At 38.4% G+C, this 21,477-nt stretch overlaps 3 protein-coding genes across 3 annotated transcripts; 1 reads left to right on the top strand and 2 right to left on the bottom strand.

Moving 5' to 3' along the window:
- Positions 1 to 4,156: 4,156 nt before the first annotated feature.
- sst7 (somatostatin family member 7) lies at positions 4,157 to 5,420 on the bottom strand. The gene is made up of 2 exons (XM_063015531.1): positions 5,213 to 5,420; positions 4,157 to 4,753 (listed from the first exon to the last, which is right to left on the bottom strand). Exons 1-2 carry the CDS (start codon positions 5,312 to 5,314, stop codon positions 4,526 to 4,528), a joined length of 330 nt encoding a protein of 109 aa, XP_062871601.1. The 5' UTR covers positions 5,315 to 5,420; the 3' UTR covers positions 4,157 to 4,525.
- Positions 5,421 to 9,340: 3,920 nt separating this feature from the next.
- Positions 9,341 to 14,241, bottom strand: srm (spermidine synthase). The gene is made up of 8 exons (XM_063015729.1): positions 13,905 to 14,241; positions 12,172 to 12,292; positions 11,885 to 11,977; positions 11,639 to 11,792; positions 11,437 to 11,520; positions 10,228 to 10,373; positions 10,017 to 10,139; positions 9,341 to 9,780 (listed from the first exon to the last, which is right to left on the bottom strand). Exons 1-8 carry the CDS (start codon positions 14,033 to 14,035, stop codon positions 9,763 to 9,765), a joined length of 870 nt encoding a protein of 289 aa, XP_062871799.1. The 5' UTR covers positions 14,036 to 14,241; the 3' UTR covers positions 9,341 to 9,762.
- Positions 14,242 to 14,544: 303 nt separating this feature from the next.
- ribc1 (RIB43A domain with coiled-coils 1) lies at positions 14,545 to 18,407 on the top strand. The gene is made up of 8 exons (XM_063015728.1): positions 14,545 to 14,642; positions 15,545 to 15,763; positions 15,970 to 16,190; positions 16,307 to 16,421; positions 16,972 to 17,090; positions 17,337 to 17,576; positions 17,667 to 17,833; positions 18,273 to 18,407. The coding sequence occupies exons 2-8, from the start codon at positions 15,565 to 15,567 to the stop codon at positions 18,352 to 18,354; spliced, it is 1,143 nt and encodes a 380-aa protein (XP_062871798.1). The 5' UTR covers positions 14,545 to 14,642; positions 15,545 to 15,564; the 3' UTR covers positions 18,355 to 18,407.
- The last annotated feature ends 3,070 nt before the right edge of the window (positions 18,408 to 21,477 follow it).

Genomic DNA, 21,477 nt, shown 5'->3' with positions numbered 1-21,477 from the left:
CTATCGGTTGTCTGGGATTAAAGACCCACTGCATACCCACTAATAAAGACTAAAGAAAGATTAACATAAATTTTTCATGAAAAAAGATAGGACATATACACCTATAACCAGTGCTAACAAGGTATGTGTTCCTAATAAAAAGGCCATTAACTTTAAACAGTATTAAAAAATCCTAACAACACTGCTGCACCTCATACCAGAACCACACACTACCAAGTCATTACCATTGGTGTCACTGCAGTGCTTACACGGTCCACCACCCAAGCTTTATCTGGTCAGTGGGGTCCGATGGGGGTCCCTTTTGATTGATGAATGGGGTACAGAGGGGTGAAAGTGTACAGAGCAACATATAGACAACATATGGCTAATGCAAGATATGGACTAATGTCAAGTGTTGTTGGTGCCTCTCCATTTGACCTGTGTCAACTCTGTGATAAGTTTGGTAGCCTATGTTTTTCTCCCATATAGTCACACTTATTGTTTGATCTTCAGATGTTTCACTTAATAATGCTCTTGTTTTATTCATATCTATTAGTGATAGCATGCTATATATGGCATACTTGAGTTGCTTTGACTGCTAATATCACCCTGACATGCCACTGACTTCCCTCTTTTGGTCGCCCACCTAATGCTCTCTAGAGGCAAGGCAATGAGTATTAGTCATAGAAAAGCTTTGAGTTTAACATACAACCTGAAGAGCGCTGTATTCACATGCTGCTTTATGATGGGCAATAAACAATCATGCATCAGATAATTTCAGTTCATCAAATATGGATTCTCTGTCACCGGGGCCATTTGTTCCCATAGCTGTTTCCCTCCTACTTTGTGCTTCCTTTCCCCAAAAGTGTGTTTGTACACTGTGTCCAACTCCACCTATATCCAAATGTCACCACAAAAGCACATATGACTGGGTTGACTAAGATGGATAAAGCCACTCAGGCCAGGAGTTACCCTGAGAAAGCAAACTCAGTGAAGGAACTCCCTTCATAGATCTGTGGATCTATATGTCATTTATTTCTCAGTAAAACATTAGTCAGCTTCTGCCTGAGGATAAATTAAAAAGTCTATCAAGAGCAGGAGGCCACATTTACATCTCAGCCCCATTATCTCAGAGCGCATAACACCTGCCAATGAAATTTAGATAGAATAATCTTTTTCAAAATGTAACAGTTTGTCCTTTTCATGTTGTTTTCCATCACCGTCCATTTGTCAGCGATGAGGTAATTTCCACTCACTTACGCAGTGGTATTGCAGTTGCACAGAACACAAGCGTCGCAATAAATGAGTCGCCTCTGGTCATGCCCTGCCTTTTCACACATTTTCTAGAAGAAAATGCTTTCAAAAATGAGGTGTGAAATGTGCTCCCTTAAATTACCTAAGGCCAAAATAAGCAGGCGCTTGGCATTTGCTCTTCTGGAGGTACATACTGTGTGTGATCTAAAAAGGAAAAGACACAGCTTGACACCCAAGTCGCTGCTCAAACACAAAACTCATTATCTCTGACAGTCTTTCAAAGAGGATTAAAAACTGATTTACTCTAAATTCTAACAAGAAAACAGTAAACAAACTCTTTATTATAAATAACGGAGCAGTTGATAATCATCCACTAGTCGTCTGCACTGGTTGTAAAACAAATACTTTTATATGAACTTTATTTCATGTTTGTTGCACACAATGCACTTGTTGCGCTGCATATCATCATAATTCATTACACAGCCAATATGCTAACAAAACTAAACTACATACACAAGAAATGACTTACTGTGAATTTAAAATTCACATTGGAGGGCAGAATGCCTCCACATCAAAGCAAAGAAAATAAGAGCGCATTAGTTCCACACAGCAGCTTTGATGTTCTTTAACCTGCACTTTTTGCAGCTCGGGGGAATGCAGAGTGGCCACTATTTCTCTCTCACACATAACACTCGGATCAAAATGTTAATATTTTAATTAATATGTCTGTCAATTGTGTAGAACAAGTAACATAAAAGGAGACTAAAACTGTTATTATAGAGATTACAGTTCAACCCCATCACTCACTTTTCATTTTAATGTTTGTTCAATTATGTTTTACACACGTTTTAATAATATCTCCCTTTGGTTATGAAGAATTACAAAGCAAGACAGACCTAGACATGGTTTTATATAACTCTTTATATAACTTTCTGTATAGCTCTATATAAAAACTCAATTGACTTTGTCCCTTTGGTACTTATATTACGCTTAGGTGTTTTCTCTATCCTAAACAAGATGACAGTCACTACAATATAATAAATTAATAAATACATACACACACAAGCAAGCACAAACAAACACACCAATAAATAATAATAATAAATAAGAATTCCAAACGATTGTTACATTTTATTATTATGTTTAATTCCATTTAATTTTCATTACTGCTTTATCCTGGTCAGGTTTTACTAGGAAATTAATATTATTATTACTGCTATTATTATTTTATTATCACCTGCCCAGGATCATGATGGGTCCAGTTTTCCCTGGAATCACTGGCCACAATGCAGTAATACACCCTGTACAGAGATGACAGTCCATCACAGGTCCTCAGAACTCCTTTCCAGCACCACTAGGGATTTCAAACCCTGGATCCGATTAGTTTAATCAGACAGTATAATATTTAAAAAAGAATGTTCCAATGCTTAGGGGTGAGGCCAGCAATTGCTCAATCCCTATTTACTTGAAATACGCCTGTGGAATAGCCCTTCATTACATGACCCCAGAGACCTTATTTGTCTAGAAAGCACTGTCTCTGTAGGTGTCCAAAAGTTTATAAAAGGCTTTATCATGTACCTAGGCTCCCAGGACCGATACTGCTGTCCAGCACCCACTTAACCAGCTGTGCTACTGACTTAATTTCTCTCTTTTTAAATGTCTCTCTTCTTAATTTCTCTCTTCTTAAAAGTAAATGCTGTGCAGCACCCACTTAAACAGCTGCGCTAATGACTTAATGTACTTAATTCCTCTCTTCTTAAATGTCTGATTAATGAACAATAAACAACATTGTACACTTGAGGCACTTTATGACTTTGGTTTAGAAATAAAGAAGCCTTTTTGCAGTGCAAGTTTTTTCCCATATTTACACCCAATTCAGTCGTGGCTAATTGGAGTTTATCTCTCTCATCGCTGTCGCCACCGACTATCAAGAAGAGCCAAAGCAGTCACGCTCCCCCTCCTACACGGTCACAGATGATCGCTTCCTTTCACGTGTCAGAAGCGAGTATCGCGTGCGGAGGGCCACGTACTGCCATCCGTGATCAGCCGTTGCCCACGCAGGCACCTTGATTGATCGTTAGAGGTCATACCTACACCAGGGACTAGGAATCCTGTTTCAGTCAGTCCCTTTCCTACAGACTGACAACCAATCGTGTATTTGTTTAGGGGCCCGGGCGGCTAATAGCAGAACTGAGATTTAAACTCTGGAGATCTCAGCACTGGTGGATTTTGCCACTGCACCGCCAGAGCACCCTGCAAATTTAAATATATTCATTTTTATTTAGCAACTGAATCATTCATTCTGCAATGTATTATATCATGTTAAACTCATTTCGCAAAGAAGTGCTAAAGATAATAATATAATAATATGCCAAATGTCTTGAAAATAAGTTGGTATATATTTATTAATAAAGTTTTATAGCTTTGCATTCTCAGTTAAGACTTACAATGGACTAACAGCTAAAAAATACAGTTTTTCCCAATACAGAAAATGTGTAATGTTGTTTTCATGTGAGTAACTGGACACAGGACATAAGACACACACTATATCAATCTCTGTAGGAAGAAAATCCATACAAATCACTGTCTTTCTATTCCTATTGCTGTTTTAATACATGTTTGAAGCATTAAAATAAAAACAAATAAAAATAATTAAAAAAAAATAATTTGTTAAAGCTTCAGTGTTTTTATTTTGGGAATAAGAGTTTTGTCATGTCCATTATATTCTGCACCGCATATGTTTTTAGGCTTTCCAACCTCTTTTGAGTTCATTTTTAGTGCTTTAATTATTAACACAATTGTTCCAGGTGTCAGCTTTAATGTTTAATATTTATACAGCTTGAAATGGCAAAACTAGTATTTTATAAAATACTGTATTTAATAAACTATTCTGAGGTCGCACAACAGAAAAAGACACAACATGGGAGTTTTTATCCATTGGGATAAAACGATTTTAATGCTTTTCTTGGGAGCTGACTACAGTGAATGAGACATCCCTTATCAAAAAGCCTATATATTATATTATATCTAACCATGCTTTATTGGTATAAGATGTTCAAAAAGAAAATAAAAACATAATAAATCAGTAGCTTAATAAATAGATAAATAATCTAATAAACATTTTTAACAATCTGGCTGTAAAGTCCATTGAGACCCCTCTGTGGACGGTGATGGTTTCACTGCTATGTACACTGATGGTTTACACAGTTCATGTTAGAGCTGGATTGGGGAGATGAGAAGGAAGAGAAAGAGGACGAGAGGAGAAGAGAAGCTTCGGAACCGGAGCGGTAGGTTAACACGATGTGAACGTCTTCCAGAAGAAATTCTTACAGGGTGCTTTGCGGTCCCTCTGAGGAAGCTGGGCTAGTCGGTTGTAGATGGCTCGTTCCTCCAGGCGAGACTCCATGGGCTCTTCAGCCTCCATGGCGAGGGATTCTCCGGGCAGCACATTGTTGTCCATGCCATCTAAAAGACTACTGACTAGCTTAAGGATCAGCTCCTTGCGTTCTTTGCTCATTTCCTGAGGAGAAGAGATTCAAGCGGTCAATGAAAGTAATCAGGGTATTGAATTATTTTATGTAATGTTAAGTTAATGTAATTGAGAAAAAAATGGGATGTAAAATCATAATGTTTTATATTTTAATACATTTGGATTTAATACACTTTAATACACCCCAACTTCTGCTTCTTCGTTTTCTTTATATGAATAAAGTTGTTTTCTTTATATGAATACAATCTGAGTAACAATCAAGCCTGAACTTTAAATACCATTCCCCAAACTGTTACCACAAACCTGAATATTATTTTTATTTAATTAAATTAACTAGGAATTTAATCATTTTTTAAATAATTAAGTAAGACAAGTATTTTGTCCAGTGAACAACTTACAGTAGATATATATTCTTTTTAGGTTTATTAACAGGACAGAAAAATAAAGCACATACACTAAATCTAAAAACAGAAGGCATTGTGGACTCACTCTGGAATGTATTGGGTTCCTCTCATCTGCTGGAAGCACAGCCGCCGCTCTCACACTGTACAGCACCAACAGCAGAGACACTAACCCAGCCAGGAGCTGCATGCTGACACGACTTAGTAAAGATATAAAACGAAAAATGACCGAGAAAGTGGTCACAACCTGTGAGTAAATACCAGGTCTAGTGTTCAAGGTGAGAGATGCTGAAGAAGATGCTGATGCTGCTCCTCAGCTGAAGTGTCTTAGGCTTGAGATTCAGGTGGCTGTGGCTTATATACCCCGGACTCTCAGGCTCCTGTTGACGCAGGGTGGAGGGTGAAGAGGAGGGGGGCTGGTGGAGTAGGAGGAATAGAGACTAACAAAAGCTTTGAGTAGTTAAACCCGCTAGAAAACCCGACGTCTCCTTGGCGTAATCCATGCTCACCACCATGCTTACGTCAGAGCCCTAAAATTGGGCATGAGAGTGAAAAAGTCAGTGATGACAAATCTAACCAAAGTCATGAAAACTCATCATCCATGCAACTCATGCAAGTCTCTGTATGTAGTATTAATTACAGGATGTCAGACTCTGTAGAGAGGATTAATAGTCTGTAGATTGCACAAATCAATACCACATTATAGAAACGGAACTAGTTACATCTCCTCATTGTTAATCATTATTGTATATTATTTAAACAAATTAATATTTAAATAGGATTTTACAAGGTGATTAAGTACAGCAGTCTGAAAGCTTTACTTCAGTCTTATTCAACCCTGCTTGTCACATTCTAATTTCTCTGAGGTTCACAGGTTGCTATTGAACTGTCTGGCACCTACGATGCCTTGGGAAAATCTCTGTATGATTTTGTATTGGTAAAAAAAATAATGGGGAAGATGATCATGTATTTTTTCAACCATAAAACAACTGATTCAAACAGCATCAACACGTTATGGCCAAATGTATATAGACACCTGACTGGTAAGGTTTTTGGACATCCTATTCTTTTGAGGCTTTAACAGATTTAAAAACATAAACACTTTTAGACACTTCAGAACACATTTGCTTATAAGTACACACATTTTGTTTGAATTGAAAGTAAATTAAATAAAAACGAAAATGAGAATGAAATTAATTAAACAACAAATTATTAATAATTAAAAAAAATTATAATTCTTTATCTGGAGTCAATGTCACTTGTGAGACAAAGCCCCTCATCCAACAACCAGTTGGATAAGTGCTATTAAAATATTTAATATTACCCTATAATCTTTGTGGTTGAGCTGCTGTTACTCCAAATGTGGCTATTGACTGGAACAACTTCAGCAAAACATGTTCAATGTTGTGACATGATGGTTTAAAAGCCGAACCCACCAGTTAGAAAATGTGTCTGCATAACTGTATACATGTGGCATTGTTTCCTATTCACTAATCACTATAACTCTGTGGTTAATGTAAAGTCATAAACAAAGCTAAGAATCTTTACCTGACATCACTCTCATTCAGGTTGTCCTGCTGGGCTTCTTTCGACACGTTTATGGAGACCAGAGCTGAGCTGATGGACCCGAGCTCTGATATTTGAGGTTATTCCATTTTTCACAGCAGTCTGGTGCAGTCTAACTTTAGGCCCTAGAGCTCTGCTGAGATTAATGTTGTGTCGACACGCTCAGTCCTGAAGCCGTGCGTTTGAAGAATTCATGCCAACTGGCCACCTGAAAAAAAAAATATAGATAGTGTGATTTTTATTATACCAATGCTAGAAAATAACATCAAACATCTGGCTTACAAACTAGTACATTGAACAGTTGCTGGAGTTCTATTAGGTTTTATTATAAGAAAAAAAGCAAACAACAATTAAATACAATACCAGAAACATAGGAGGCTCAGTGGGTGGCACTGTCACCTCTTAGCAAGAAGGTCCTCGGTTCCTTATTGTGTAGAGTTTGCATGTTCTCCCCATGTGCAGGTGAGTTTCGATCACCCCCAACACCCCCCCCCCCCCCCCCCACGTGCACCAAAACGTGGATTTTAATACATACATTGTTGTTTAAAAAAGAATTTAAATAAATTTGAGTTGTTTTATGAGTTTTTAAAAACAATATCCATGAACTAAAACCTGCTTAACATAGGTGACTCTATACACAGCCAAACAAGCTTCATCTGGCTTAGAGGCGCCCTCATAAGAAGAACCTGCTTTAAGTTTGCTTCCGTTGGGGTAAATAAAGTATCTACTGTATCTATTTGTCTAATTACATGTACAAATTAAAAACAAAAAGGCTTTACGGTAAAGCTTGCTTGGCTGTGGACTGTGTCACCCATGTTCCTGCAACCTTTACTTCATGACAGACCTGTTTTTTTCCTCTCTCAGCATAAGAAGTAGCCCTGGCAAGAAAACATGTCATTTCATCTTTATTTTCGTCAAATGCTTTATCCTGGTTATGATCGCAGCATGTCCGTTTCCACCAAGAAATATTAGATGTAGGGCAGGAACACCCTGGACAGGGTGCCAGTCTATAGCAGGGCTTCAAACATCCCTCATCCCAGACGTACCCAATAATGTCTGTGTAGATGCCCAGCCAGTTGGTCAGTAGCAGTGCTGAGATTCAACAGACTAGACGTATTTATATGAACACAGAAAAGTTGCCAACTAAAACAATACTAATAATAATCACTAAAATAAATTAAGAGGTCAGTTCTCAAGACGCTATAGTCTATCACAGCAACTCATACTGAGAGGGATTTTCCACGAAGCGCTGAACAATCATAGGAAGGTTTTTATCTCCACCTAATGGTTAGAACTTCCAAGTGCACCTGGTGCCCAAAAATATTCATCCACATAGCGTCTTGCCCCCTATAGTGCCTGTCAAATGTTAATAACATATTACCATTTCACTCATTTAAGCGATTTTTGGCACTTTAGGGTGCAAAATATTTAATAAACAATGGTCATAGAATTTCTATTACCATCGAGAAGGGGCAAAATGTTTTAGCCACATAAACAACTGATAAAAAAAACTGACAGATCCTGACATTACACAAATCTAGTAAGTGGAATATGTTTATCTAGAATTTTTACATCAGTGTATTGGGGGTACATAGCATTTTATGTAACCTCATCATTTTAGCACAGCATATCATACTGTGAATATGACCTTGATTTTGCTCCCTATTTCTTACAATAATCTATCATTTGTCTGAACCTCCGGAGACCCAACCAATGATATCCCCGACAAAAGAGTTGTTTTTTTCACATATTCTTCACACTAATAGCCGTCCACTGATCAAGAAAATAATTTTTTTTTTATTTTTTGCTTTACTGAAAATTTTATTTTTCAGTAAATTTAATTTGGATACAGTGATCACCTATTATTGTTAACACAAACAGATAACAATAATTAGGGAACAAGACAAAAAATGAATTTATTTGTAATTTGTTTGTTTGTTTATTAGGATTTTAACGTCATATTTTACACTTTGGTTACATTCATGACAGGAACGGTAGTTACTCATTACACAAGATTCATCAGTTCACAAGGTTATATCGAACACAGTCATGGACAATTTAGTATCTCCAATTTACCTCACTTGCATATATTTGGACTGTGGGAGGAAACCGGAGCACCCGGAGTAAACCCACGCGGACACGGGGAGAACATGCAAACTCCACACAGAAAGCACCCGGACCGCCCCACCTGGTGATCGAACCCAGGACCTTCTTGCTGTGAGGCGACAGTGCTACCCACTTAGCCACCGTGCCGCCCTATTTGTAATTAACACTAAAAAAAACCCGACATTTAATTTTTATTTCATATTTAATGTAAAACAATTCATATTTGTATTTTATTCTTCTAAAACTTAGCAACTGTGTGTTGCTTATGTATTAGAAGTAGCTTATTTAGCAAAGAATTTGCCTCTGTACTCTGTCCTGCTCCTGATGCGAGTGCTTTCCAGTACGCTTTGCAGATTGTAACAGCTGTAATGCTTTACCAGCATGTTAATATGTGAATACTGAATCACTAACCAGTATGTTGATATTTGAACTGACACCTTTGCTACTTCAGAATGCAACATGCAACTCTGACCTCTGACACATAACTGATGAATTCACCTTGTTGACAAGACAAATCCCATAATCTCACAATACAAAAAAAATCTGGGGTCCACCTGTAATAGTTTTATTTTTCATTTGTGTGCATTAGTATGAATAAGGTACAGAACATTGATTATGGATGACATTTTCAGAGGAAATGGAACAAAGCAAATAAATAAAAAGAGGCAAACAGCAAGTCTTCCAGAATCCGGAGAAAGTCAGGATCGCCCAAAATCCACCAGATCTTCCCTTTTCCTAGTGTAACTGCGCAGCAGGTAAGCTGGAGATGGGTGACACACACACACACACACACGCTCACACACACACACGCTCACACACACACACGCTCGCATACACGCACACGCTTGCATACAAACACTCGCTCGCATACACACACACGCTCGCATTCACACACACGCTCGCACACTCGCACAGCTTTGCCCTGATTTCCCAGAAAGCAGCTTTAAGACGAGATAGCATATCCAGTTATGCTTCACTTAGAACCTGGAAAACAATCAGAATAAAAAGGTGATTCAAACAGCTGCACTGTACACAGGAATACAACACAACAAGAATGTGCAATCTCATATGAAACCAAATAAGGTAAAGAGAGGCTGATTGAAAAAACTTAAGAATAAAGGCTGACATAGGTCTTAATGGAAATACACTTACAAGTAGCAATACACTGTAAAGCAGACAATACCTATAATTTTGCTAATATGCTAGTTGGTTGCATTTACCTTTCTGGCAAATTCCGGTAAGATGAAAGCAGCTCTGTGGATTTCAGGGTTGTAATATTTGAGGTTCATGCTTTCAATCTCCTCCCTCTTCAGTTCCCGTTCTGGCTCACGGAAATTAGTTTTCTGTACAACACAGAACACATGAGCATAAACACAATGCCAAAACTGAGGACACCTGTTAAAGAGGTTCAGATAGTCAGGGTTTTGTTACCGAGTTTTTACTACAGAGCATGAATCCGATTTGGCCACTTGGGTAGGTGGGGATGGTGCAGTAGGCGTAGTCCACGACAGGAAAGAGTGTCTTACAGAAGGTGCGCATTTCTTTAATCAGCTCCAAGTGAAGCCACTGACATTCTCCTGTTAAAGAATTAATATTGAATTAATAAAGAATTAATATTGACAGAAGTCTCACATGCAAACTACAGGGTCAAAACTAAGTAAATAATCCACAGGAACGTTCCCTTCACAAATATTGGCACCCGTAAAAAACACAACAACATGACAAAAAGTATTCACACCCCCACCAACTGCATGAGCAAAAGTCTTTGAATGCCTCACACTGCTGAGCTGCAATCACACTCGCGTCTTCTTCAGAAAATGCACCTCCCTAGTTTGATCTGATCCTTTATCTACTTTGTAGATTTATGCAGCTCAACAACCTTTGTCACACATAATTGTTATATTCTCTGGTGTTTTTCCAAATAATCAATAAGAGAAATAGGCTTGTGTCACTTTATATTTATACCCCAGTAAGCCAGTAAAGCATTGCTGGCTGTTTAAATTGTTCCTAATAACTGTGGTTTAACAAAAGTGTGTTTACATTTGTACTAATAAACTTGAGCTTTTTGTTCTTTTTTGTATCTTTATTAACCGCTGTATGCTGGTCAGGGTTGCGGTGGGTCCGGCTTTACCAAGAAACACCAGGCTCTATATTAATGCCCACAATTTTCGACAACCTAGGTAGGTGGCCACATATTTTTGGCCCTATAATGCATATTAAATACCTGGGACAGTGGTAGCCTAGTGGGTAGAGCTTTAGGCTGTAAACTAAAAGGTTGAGTTCAAATCCCAGCTCTACCATGCAGCCACTGTTGGGCCCTTGAGCAAGGCCCTCAACCCTCTCTGCTCCAGGGGTGCCGCACTATGGCTGACCCTGCGCTCTGACCCCAGCTTCCAAACAAGCTGGGATATGCAAAGAAAGAATTTCGTTGTACTGCACACCTGTATATGTATATATAACAAATAAAGTCATTCTATTCTATAAAAAAAAGCAAAAAAGGTTTCAGTATGACCTATTCTACTGTCTATGACTGACTATATGAGAGCAACAAAACAGCTGCATTCATGAGTTAGAAAATCTGTCCAAATACTTTTGACCATGTGATGTAAATTCTAAGGTGTATATTGTAACAACTTTAACCTTGACAACAAAGAATTCCACCATCACGCAGCGCCGTTTTCATGAGCTGATAATAGGATTCTTTGAAGAGGCTTTCTGCAGGACCTGGCAACAAGATAAAGTTGTGTCAGCATCAGAGCAACATTCTCTAGTGTTTAAGCCAGATCAAAGTCTTGTCATAAAAGTCGAGAGGAAAATGTGAAAACGACTAATTTGCACTTACCTACAGGGTCTGATGAGTCTGTTATGATGATGTCAAAGGCATCCTGATTCTTTTTCATGAACTCAAACCCATCTCCGACATGCAAAGTCAGCTTGGGGCTGAAAAATCCCTTTGCCATTCCGGGGAGGTACTTCTTCGACACATTGATCACATCCTGTGTGAAATGTGCACCACAAGACAAATTAAGAAATTGGAAACAAAAAAAAGACATTCTTTTAAAAATCCAAAGCACCAAACGACACGAACCTCATCAATCTCACACTGAACTACAGACTCGACCACTGGATGCTTCACAACCTCCCGCAGCACCCCACCATCTCCTCCACCAATAATCAGAACCTGCACAGGCAAGTAAAAACAAGTGTAGTGAGACCATCTGATCCACTTCCTCTAAAGCGATACCACAAGATACACATATCAGAAAGTCATTTTGTAGAAACACATTAGTGTACAGTCCTTATACAGTCCAAAACAGTGATATAAGAAAAGAAAAAAAAACCTGATGACATTATGAAATTACGTTAAATAAATACCTTCTTGGGGCAAGGGTGGGAACACAAGGGAAGGTTGGCAATCATTTCTTGGTATGAAAACTCATCTCGTTCTGTACACTGGATCACACCATCCAAAACCAAGACGTTGCCGTACGTTTTACTGCAAAACATTTACAGCATTAAAAGACAGTCAAAGAAATGTACATATAAGCAGTGGAAAATATTTTAGATGTACCAATACCAGCCCAAGAACACCACCTCTGTACCTGATTGGTTTAATTTTCTTTAATCTAAGAGATGTTTACATGAGTGTCTGACTGACCATTTCTATGAAAAGTGGTTATGACCACAAACAACAGTTCTAGTGGGTTATGGCTAACAGAACTGAGTCATTAATGGTAGGGTCTATAACTGAGGAACTATGATAACCCAAGTTGGTTTGACAGTTAACAGTGAGCCAATTCTAAAGCCATGACCAACAATAATGTTTACAGTATGTTAGGACTGTTGGCTAAATATGATAGTCCTATTTGATTACAATTGTGACAAATTCTGTACATCTACTGGCCCAAATCACTAAATTTTCATTCTGATTGCCTCTATTTGCTGAATATTACATTTAATTCCATCACACAGGCACTTTCATCCACACAAACACCTTAAAAGCCCTTTGGGATCAGAACTGATATCAGCACTAAACTGGAACTAAAATGGTATTTAAAGCTCATATTTGTGATGCATATTGATGTTCATATTTAAATATGTTGATAAACTAATGAACATATAATTACAGGTTGTTGTTTTTTTATATATATATATATATATATAGGCAGTATAGTGGGATCCAGCCTAAATATTTAAGTCACTCAGCATGAGCAAACAGGACCATATGAAAAAACTTTTCCTCATTAAAAGTTGTACATGATGGAATGTATAACAACATTGATTTAATAAGCACAACAAACTGGTTACTGATGTATTCAGACTGGAGCATGCCACGTTACTCAGTACATTAAATCAGCCAGTCACCACAACGTTGCGCTGCACTGGGACTGGGAGTCAATTCTCCGGGAAGGATCACTGAGAGGAGTCGACTCTAATGAGTCAATTCAACAGAAAGGTAGGGCCAGACATGCCAAACATGTAATACCAGAATTTACTGAGAAAAATAAATCAAACAGGTTTAAGAAGCTTTGTTTTGAACTAACATGTTGTATCATTATATGTTCATAGCACGTTTAATGTGTATGTGTGTGTGTATTCACTAATTGTAATAGTTTAGTATGTAATTAATATAATAGTTAAATTCACAAGATGTGACAATGCCCTGCCGTTTTTGTTAAAGATTTTACACGTTACCACTGTCTGTTAAGATTTTCCCATGTTTTTTCCAAGTCAGGACATGCAGAAGGTGGATTGGCTACTCTAATCCCAAAATATAAGTGAATGTGTATGGGATGTCCTGTGATGGCACCCTGTTCATAGTGTTTTCCTGGCTTACGTTCAGTGTTTCTAGCAGATGGTGGACCAACAAAACCTAATACAAAAACAGAGTTACTGTCCAGAGTCGATTCTGACTTTCAACACCTGGACTGAGGAATCGAGTCGGAGTCGACTCAATTTCAGGAATCGAACAGTCTCAGAGAGAGAGGGACACACACACACACACAAAGCTGCAACACACTGTGCAAAGCAAAATGCTAAAAATAAGGCTGCTAACTCAATTAATCAACAAGATAAACAGTAGCAAGTCAGCAAATAACAGAACTCACCTTTTAAACACCATCACGTCCTGAAATTTGGACTTTTTATGATACAGAACCTCCTCTACTTGAAGACTCATGGCTTGACCGGGCCATAACGTGCACGATTCGGTAAACCAGCCTTCTTTAATGCTGTCCATTAAAAATGCACCGGTGGACTGTTTATAAAGAACTACAGGCTGTGCGAGCAAGCACGTTACTTACTGACAAGAAATGTGAAATGTTGGGCGGTTACTGTAGTCTAACGGCAGCGGAATCAGAACTAACCAATAAGAGTCCGTTGTTGCCCAAGCGGTCTCCGATAGCAGCCAATCGGCCGCTTAAACGCCACGCTTCATACAAGCTAGGTCGGCATTGCAACCGTCACGAGGGCCGAATATCAAATCAGCTTACTGTTTGTCACGGAGTGCACTAGGTAGGGTGAGTATGTCATTTGGTCTATACACTACATAGGGCACTTGTACATTTGAAATTGAGCTGTTAAATAAACTGAACGTAAGCTCTACATGACACATATAGGAGTCTATTAAAATAATAAAAAATATATACAAATTCAGAATCATTCTGTATTATATATGCAATTTAGGATCATTACAAGGCACTAACACCCTATCGGTGTGTGCATCCTGTGCCCCTCTGGGCATGCGCCGGTTGACTGGTTTCTATGGCTACACGACCAACAAACCGTCTAGTTGGATTTGGATGCGTCCCCCACAACTTAAACTAAATAACATTAAATCATCACTGGTGAGTGTTAAAATTAATTAAGTAAATTGCAAACACACTTTTAATTAAAACACAATAAAACCATGCTTTTTTCCTTAAAAATACCTGTTTACTGCTATTTTTCTTGTTGCTGTTAGTATTAGGCTTATTGTTTTTTATATCTATTATTATCTTTAATATTTGCACTTGATCTTGGTTTATGTCTGCTTGTGTAAATATTAAAACTGGTTTATGTCTGCTTGTGTGAATATTAAAACGGGTTTATGTCTGCTTGTGTGAATATTAAAACTGGTTTATGTCTGCTTGTGTAAATTCTAACACTGGTTTATGTCTGCTTGTGTAAAAAATTCCTGTGGTCCCTTTGGGTGGTCTAATTTCCTACCACCTCCATGCAGAAGGTGAACTGGCGTGTAAGTAACTGAGCGATTAATTAAATGCATGAGTGTGTTGTCCTGCAATGGACAGGCATCCTGCCCAGGTTGTATTCTAGCTATTTGTTCCCTGTGTTAAAGTGGCTTCAGACCTAGTGTGACCCTGACCAGGATGGCTCCTCAGTCAGCCCTTTGACTGATCAGGGTCACATTTTCCATGCAATGAAGTTTCTTTCTTATATATTTTTCTAAATTACTACCTGGTCAGAGTGTGGTTGATCTGGACAACCCAGAAAAAAACACAGAGAAAGCGTCCCAAACTCACACAGATGTGGGATTTAAGATTTGAAAACTTTATCTCTTTATCTCTTTAGATCTTTATGCATCACCATTTATGCTTTGCACATCTCTCGTTATATAATTTATTAAAAAAGTTTTTAATTTGGCTGACCCGTTAGCTTCCTGCTTTTTAATTACAGAATATTAACTGTGTTTAGCTAGCTTGATTGTATCACATTAAATCACTTTAATTATGGAAACTTTTCTTTACAGCATGTTCCAGCTGCACAGACATGTTTAAGGTTGATGTGTCAGTGGATGACGGTGTATTGAAGGCTGTGGAACGAAGGAGGGATGCTGAGGTTGAGCGGAAAAAACGGGTCTTTAGCACCAGGAACCGAATAATGGGATTGGACATGGATGCCCTTGAGAAGCAGGTGACTGAGCGTTGCAAGCAGAAGGTGGCAGAGCATCAGCGGGAAAAGGCATATGGTACAGTACTACACTGAAAAACAAAACAATGGTGCTTATACCAACTATTTTACCATTGTTTGTACTATCACAGTCTTATACTTTATTGTTGAGTAGTTAGTTACTGATTAACTGTGTTAATATATTTACCAATAAAACTGTTCATTTTAATGTACCTTATGTAGATGCAATCATTAGTCATGTTCATTCAAATGTACCTTATGTAGATGCATTGAGTCTTTCGATTGATCAGATGCTCCTGAGGGAACAAAAAGAAGTAGAGGAAAAAAGAAGAGAGCTGGCTCAAGAGCTTGTGAAGTTTCGAGCACTGTACCAGCGTGATGAGGACTCCCGTGATGCGGATCTTAACTATAAATTCCAAGGGGCAGCCAATGCCAGTGTGAACAATTCTGAGATGCTTGGACCTGCCAGTATGCAGATTTTTCAGGTACTCATGTAGTTTGTGTGATTATCTTGATTAGTTAATTATTTAAAAATACACTTGAGTCACATATATTCATTATTTGACTACAATTAAACCCTGTTTTTTATGTTTGGTTTCAGGGTGAGGGAGTTGGGGAGGATGAAAGGAAAAGGGCTCAAATGGAGCAGAATGAGAAGATGCTCAGAGCTCAGAAGGAAGACAGAGAGAGGCGCGAGAGAGAAAAGAAACACAAAGGTGAAGACCAACACAAACACACACACACACACACACACACAAATGAAGACTTTCCTACACTAATCAGGCACTGTAGGGAAAACAATGTAAGTTTTGTGTGGCGTGGTCTTCACAAGGTGCTGGAACCATTTCTTTAAGCTTCTGATCCATGTTTTATACCATTTTTGTGCATATTTGAGATGGTTGTGCATAGAAATCTCCCATCAAATCACATTATTTCCTAATTTTACTGCTTGATATGTACTTTTGGTGAAGCTCTTGACCTGTGTCAGTGCTGCTGCCAAATAAATGGCTGAGAATTACGCACAAGTACACAATTAACAAATGTACAGGTGTTCCTAATAAATTTGCCAGTGTCTGTATACCTCATTGATTAAAAACTTTAAACCTTTGCTGAAAGATGCGTTGTGGTGGGTCTGCACTCCTTTCTCTGTATGATGACAATGTGCAAGTTGCGTAAGGCTCTGTAGGTGCAGGAATTTATCCCAAGCAAATCATCATTGTGTGAAAGATTCTGTTTCTTTTGATACTGTGTGTGTCTGTATTGCAGAACTACTGAAAGAAATGGAGCTGGTGCAGCAGGACCTCAGAGTAGTACAACTGGATGCTCTGGAGGAAGAGTGTATAAGAGCTGCTTGTATGGCTCTCAAAAGCTACAACCAGGCTCAGGTACAGAGAGAGTGAAAGAGAGAAAGATCTTCATGCTGTACTAAACTGATGAGCCAAAACATTATAACCACCCTTTAAAAACAACTACAGCAGCTCTTGTTTCGTAGCAGTCGTGCATGTCACGGTCAGGGATTTATTAAATGTTGGGCTGGATCCTTTAAGTTGTATGGCACCAACACTACAACTGTCCAGCAAAGATGTTAGATGCTGACATCTGTCCTTTAACCCAGACTGACTCTTTTTTAGACAGAAGAGAGGCAGGTGCAAGAAAGACAGGACAAGCTAAAGCAGAAGGAAATGAACATGCTTGAAGTGATGCACACGGTGACCTCTGACCTGCTCACCGAATGTCCAGAGGTTGCAGAGATAAAGAGTGAGGAAACATCTAGGGCTCCTCGAGTGGTGCCTGACCGGTGGAAGGGAATGAGCTCTGAGCAGCTTAGTGCCATCTACAGGCAGAGAGAAGAACAGTGTGCTGACAAACAGGTGAAGGAAAGGTCTCTCACGATCACGGTGCTCCTGCATTCTGAGTGAGGCCTGTTTGCATTACCATCAGTCTTTGTATTTTTTTTAAAGAGGCAAAGACAGCTAGAGAGGCAGAGAGAACTGGTGTGGGGTTTACAGCAGCTGGAACAGGCCAGGCAGCAGGAGGAAGAGGAGAAAAGAGTCAGGGAGCTGGAGAGAGAGAGAAGAGCACGACTGGACCAGTATAACCAGCATCTGGCCAAAGAGCAGCAGAAACAGTAAGAGCAGCACATCAGTCGGGTTTTAACATATTCACAAGCATTTCTTGTCTCTGTCGCCTCACAGCAAGAAGGTCATGGGTTTGATCCCCAGGTGGAGTGGTCCAGGTCCTTTCTGTGTGGAGTTTGCATGTTCTCCCTGTGTCTGCATGAGTTTCCTCCATGAGCTCAATTTCCCTCCCACAGTCCAAAGACGTGCAAGTGAGGTGAATTGGAGATACTAAATTGTCCATGACTGTGTTTGACATTAAAAACTTGAACTGATGAAACTTGTGTAATCAGTGATTACCCGTCCTGTCATGAATGCAATCAAAGTGTGTAAATGTGACGTTAAAATCCTAATGAAATTTTAGGTATTTCAACTATATGTTAAACCATACGTTTTAAAGAAGTCTTTTAGCCTGGTAAAAATATATCATTTATTTTCTGTCTTTTGCAGCCAGCAGTACCTCAATAATGAACTTTACACCAACCAGCCCAGTGTGCACTACTTCACCCAATTCAGCACCAGCTCACGTTAGAAGCCTCACCGTCATCTCACTGGTAACAAATAAACTAGAGGTCTGAATTATAACCACAGAGCTTGTGTTCTTTATAAAGATAAACTCATTAACAGCAGGTCATTTCATTTCATGGCCATAACTACCTGATAACTACCTATAAGTATTCAAATACCAAAAGGATCAGTGTCATGCAGGCACTACAAACAATTTCCATGACAACACAGCGGCAAGCGTAGATTGTTTTATGGATTTTATTTTTGAAGCATTTACATACAATGAGTCATGATTTACATACATCATTTTTTTCAGTTCCAAGCCACAACCCTGATCAGATCTCCTTCACCGTCCCATCATTCAACATAGCATAGATAAACACAGCACAGAATAAACATGGCTGACAAACGCTTGGGTAGACGTGATCATTCAGTCTTTCATCAGATCCATTTCCAGATTTTTTGCTCCTGATTTGTTCAGCTTTTGATTTGATGTCAGAAACAAACATAGTACACACGACACAAGATACTTTAAATCAAGCAATGCCTATTCCTGGATCTAAAACTGAGCCTACAGTAGCTTGAGCCAGTTTAACATCAATAAACAATCCTAAAACTACAGTAAGTCATTTTTAAAAACAGGAAAATGGTAAAATGTGCGTTCATGGTTTTATTGAATGTATGCTGTCCTGAATATGAAAGCAAACTGCTGTGTAGTGAATATTTGCAAGTTGAGCAAGCTAGCACATGCTCCGACACTAACGGTTAGACATCTAGACACAATTTACTTCAGTTATTCCTCCTGTATGAAAATAAATTCTGGGAACAATTTGTCCTGAGTGTGTCTAAACAGCAAGTCAAAACATATTAAATCCAACAGCCTGTCCTACTGCATCACACACACACACACATCCCAGCGGAGCATGCATCACTGCAGGGGATCTTAGGGTAGCTGTTTTTAATATGTTTGAATATGTACATTGAGTTTCCCTGCGGAGCACAAACAAGACTCAAGCAACTGCTTCTCATACTGCGTGTGCAGGAATTTCTTGCAAGCTTGTCAAGCAGAGCCGGAAGAGATCTTATAACAAAAATACATGTCTGGGAAATTGTGGTAAAAGTGAGCAAAATCAGTCAACTTTAAACATCCAGTTGAGAACAAATTATAATACAGCTAAAACATCTCAAGACTTTGGTAAGCCTTAAGTCAGCCCAAAGACTTGCATCATTGTTTGATTTGCACCCTAAAAAATACTATTTTAAGTAATCATTTATTAATATCCTCACATGGGGCACCAGAAATGCCTCATTCTATCTACCAGGAAAGCAAGTTCTGCCACTTTCTTTAACCAATAGCTGACCATCTTTGCTTAACAAATCACTGCAAACTATATTAACAAACCCAGCTTAACATAGCACACTGTGGCAGTAGTGCAGAACAGCAATATAAAAACCATAAACAGAATGAAACTAACTAAATGTCTCCTTTTTCCACTGAGGTCTACCATCAGGGGGACATTTAGGCTCATAAAATGTACATAATACACTGTTTTGCCTTTTATCTACCCCTGATGATACCACCTCAATGATTAATAGGAGACAATTTAGTGCTTTCATTTCTGAGATGCTGTTTGATTCTATCCTTATAGGTCTTTGTTTGAAACTACCAGTTCCAAACTCAACAACCTTTCATCAGCGTTTCCTCTAAAGCCATGTACCAAACACACATGCTATGTGAGACGTCTGAATTCTGATGCAAACATGTTACAGACAAACAGAATGCCATATTGTCTGTATGGACAAATATTGTCTATACTGTATGTCCAGCCTGAACTGCAACAGAGACTTTTTAAGACCATATATTGTATCATCAGCCCCTGGAATGAAAACTTCAATAGAATAGAAACTGAAAACCACCGACCATCCAATTACCAAATTTGTTCCGATTGCAAGTTTGAATCTGGCTCTGCAAGACTTCTTTGCAACACTTCAAGATTTATGCTTTAAAAAGTCATCTTAATTTGGTTGGGCCAACTGAAGGTGAATGGTTGATGTCATATTTCCTTTGTAAAAACAACCCAACATTTGTATCGCAATATTTAAATTAGATATTATTAAAGGACAGCTGTTTTACTTCACATTTTTAAAAACGATGTACTACTATCTAGGACATTTAATTCACAACTAATGTTAAGCCAAAAAATCTGATTAAGAAATTTGAACCTTTACTCCAAAACCAAGACACACTGTTAAAAATCAGTGCCGTAGCAAAACAATCATTTGGACTTTATTTACATTCAAATAAAAAAATTCAGAGGCTTGGTTCACGTCCCTCTTAATTCCATTAGAACAACACAGTCGGTCTTCAACGTCTATTTCTTTAACTAGACGTCTTGTACGTTGTTCAGGTAACTTTTATACAAATAACACTGCTTATTCAAACGTAAAGACTTCACACAGTAAAACAGGAACTGATGCTATTTGGTATCTGCGAAGGAATTATAATTCAAAACTTAACAAAGAATACATTCTCTGTATAAGACACAATTACACACATGATTGTGTTCTACATAACCAAACCTCATTTGTTCATTTGTACAGACAGGTGACAAATTAAAGGAAAAACCTCCATAAATACATTGAGAAGTGCAGATACCGTGGAGGTATTCTTCTGGCTTGGTTTGGGTCCACCTGTCTCATCGTTTACTGATTTAAATTATGGACCATAGAGTCTGAGAGTCTTTTGTACCAGAACAACGTTGTATCTACAGGGCATGAAAGGTCGTTAAATGCTTTAATAACTAAGTAAATCATTTGAGGCACCAGATCTTAACTTTTAAACTGACAAGTCAGGGTGTCATATAGCACTTTTTCATGTATCCAGGTCCATTTGTGTAAGCATAAAAGCAGTTTTAAGCCAAAGAGAATGGTATTTAATCCTATGTACATTGGTATTGCCCAGTCAAGTAATGGTTTACTGATTTAACTATACGCCTGAGTGATAGCAATCCTTCAGTGATAACACCCTCCACCATATAGGGCTCGAATAGATACCAGACACAGACCTCATTCTTTTGAGCACCTTCAATTTTCATGGAATACTATTGTTAAATTTCTTTAGTATAGTTTATTTTGCCTCGTCATTTTA

This window comes from Trichomycterus rosablanca, chromosome 19 (genome assembly GCF_030014385.1).
Source record: "Trichomycterus rosablanca isolate fTriRos1 chromosome 19, fTriRos1.hap1, whole genome shotgun sequence".
Classification (NCBI taxonomy): domain Eukaryota; kingdom Metazoa; phylum Chordata; class Actinopteri; order Siluriformes; family Trichomycteridae; genus Trichomycterus; species Trichomycterus rosablanca.
The sequence above is the reverse complement of the archived record's forward strand: the minus strand, read 5'-3'. Positions and strand labels throughout refer to the sequence as shown.

Coding starts and splice junctions, on each gene's coding strand:
- sst7 (XM_063015531.1), bottom strand. CDS start 5,314: ATGCAGCTCCTGGCTGGGTTAGTGTCTCTGCTGTTGGTGCTGTACAGT. Junction 4,754..5,212: donor GGAACCCAATACATTCCAGA/GTGAGTCCACAA, acceptor TCTTCTCCTCAG/GAAATGAGCAAAGAACGCAA.
- srm (XM_063015729.1), bottom strand. CDS start 14,035: ATGGACAGCATTAAAGAAGGCTGGTTTACCGAATCGTGCACGTTATGG. Junction 11,978..12,171: donor CCCACCCTTGCCCCAAGAAG/GTATTTATTTAA, acceptor TTGCCTGTGCAG/GTTCTGATTATTGGTGGAGG. Junction 10,374..11,436: donor TGGAATTCTTTGTTGTCAAG/GTTAAAGTTGTT, acceptor ATTCTTTAACAG/GAGAATGTCAGTGGCTTCAC.
- ribc1 (XM_063015728.1), top strand. CDS start 15,565: ATGTTTAAGGTTGATGTGTCAGTGGATGACGGTGTATTGAAGGCTGTG. Junction 16,422..16,971: donor GAGAGAAAAGAAACACAAAG/GTGAAGACCAAC, acceptor TCTGTATTGCAG/AACTACTGAAAGAAATGGAG. Junction 17,091..17,336: donor AAAGCTACAACCAGGCTCAG/GTACAGAGAGAG, acceptor ACTCTTTTTTAG/ACAGAAGAGAGGCAGGTGCA.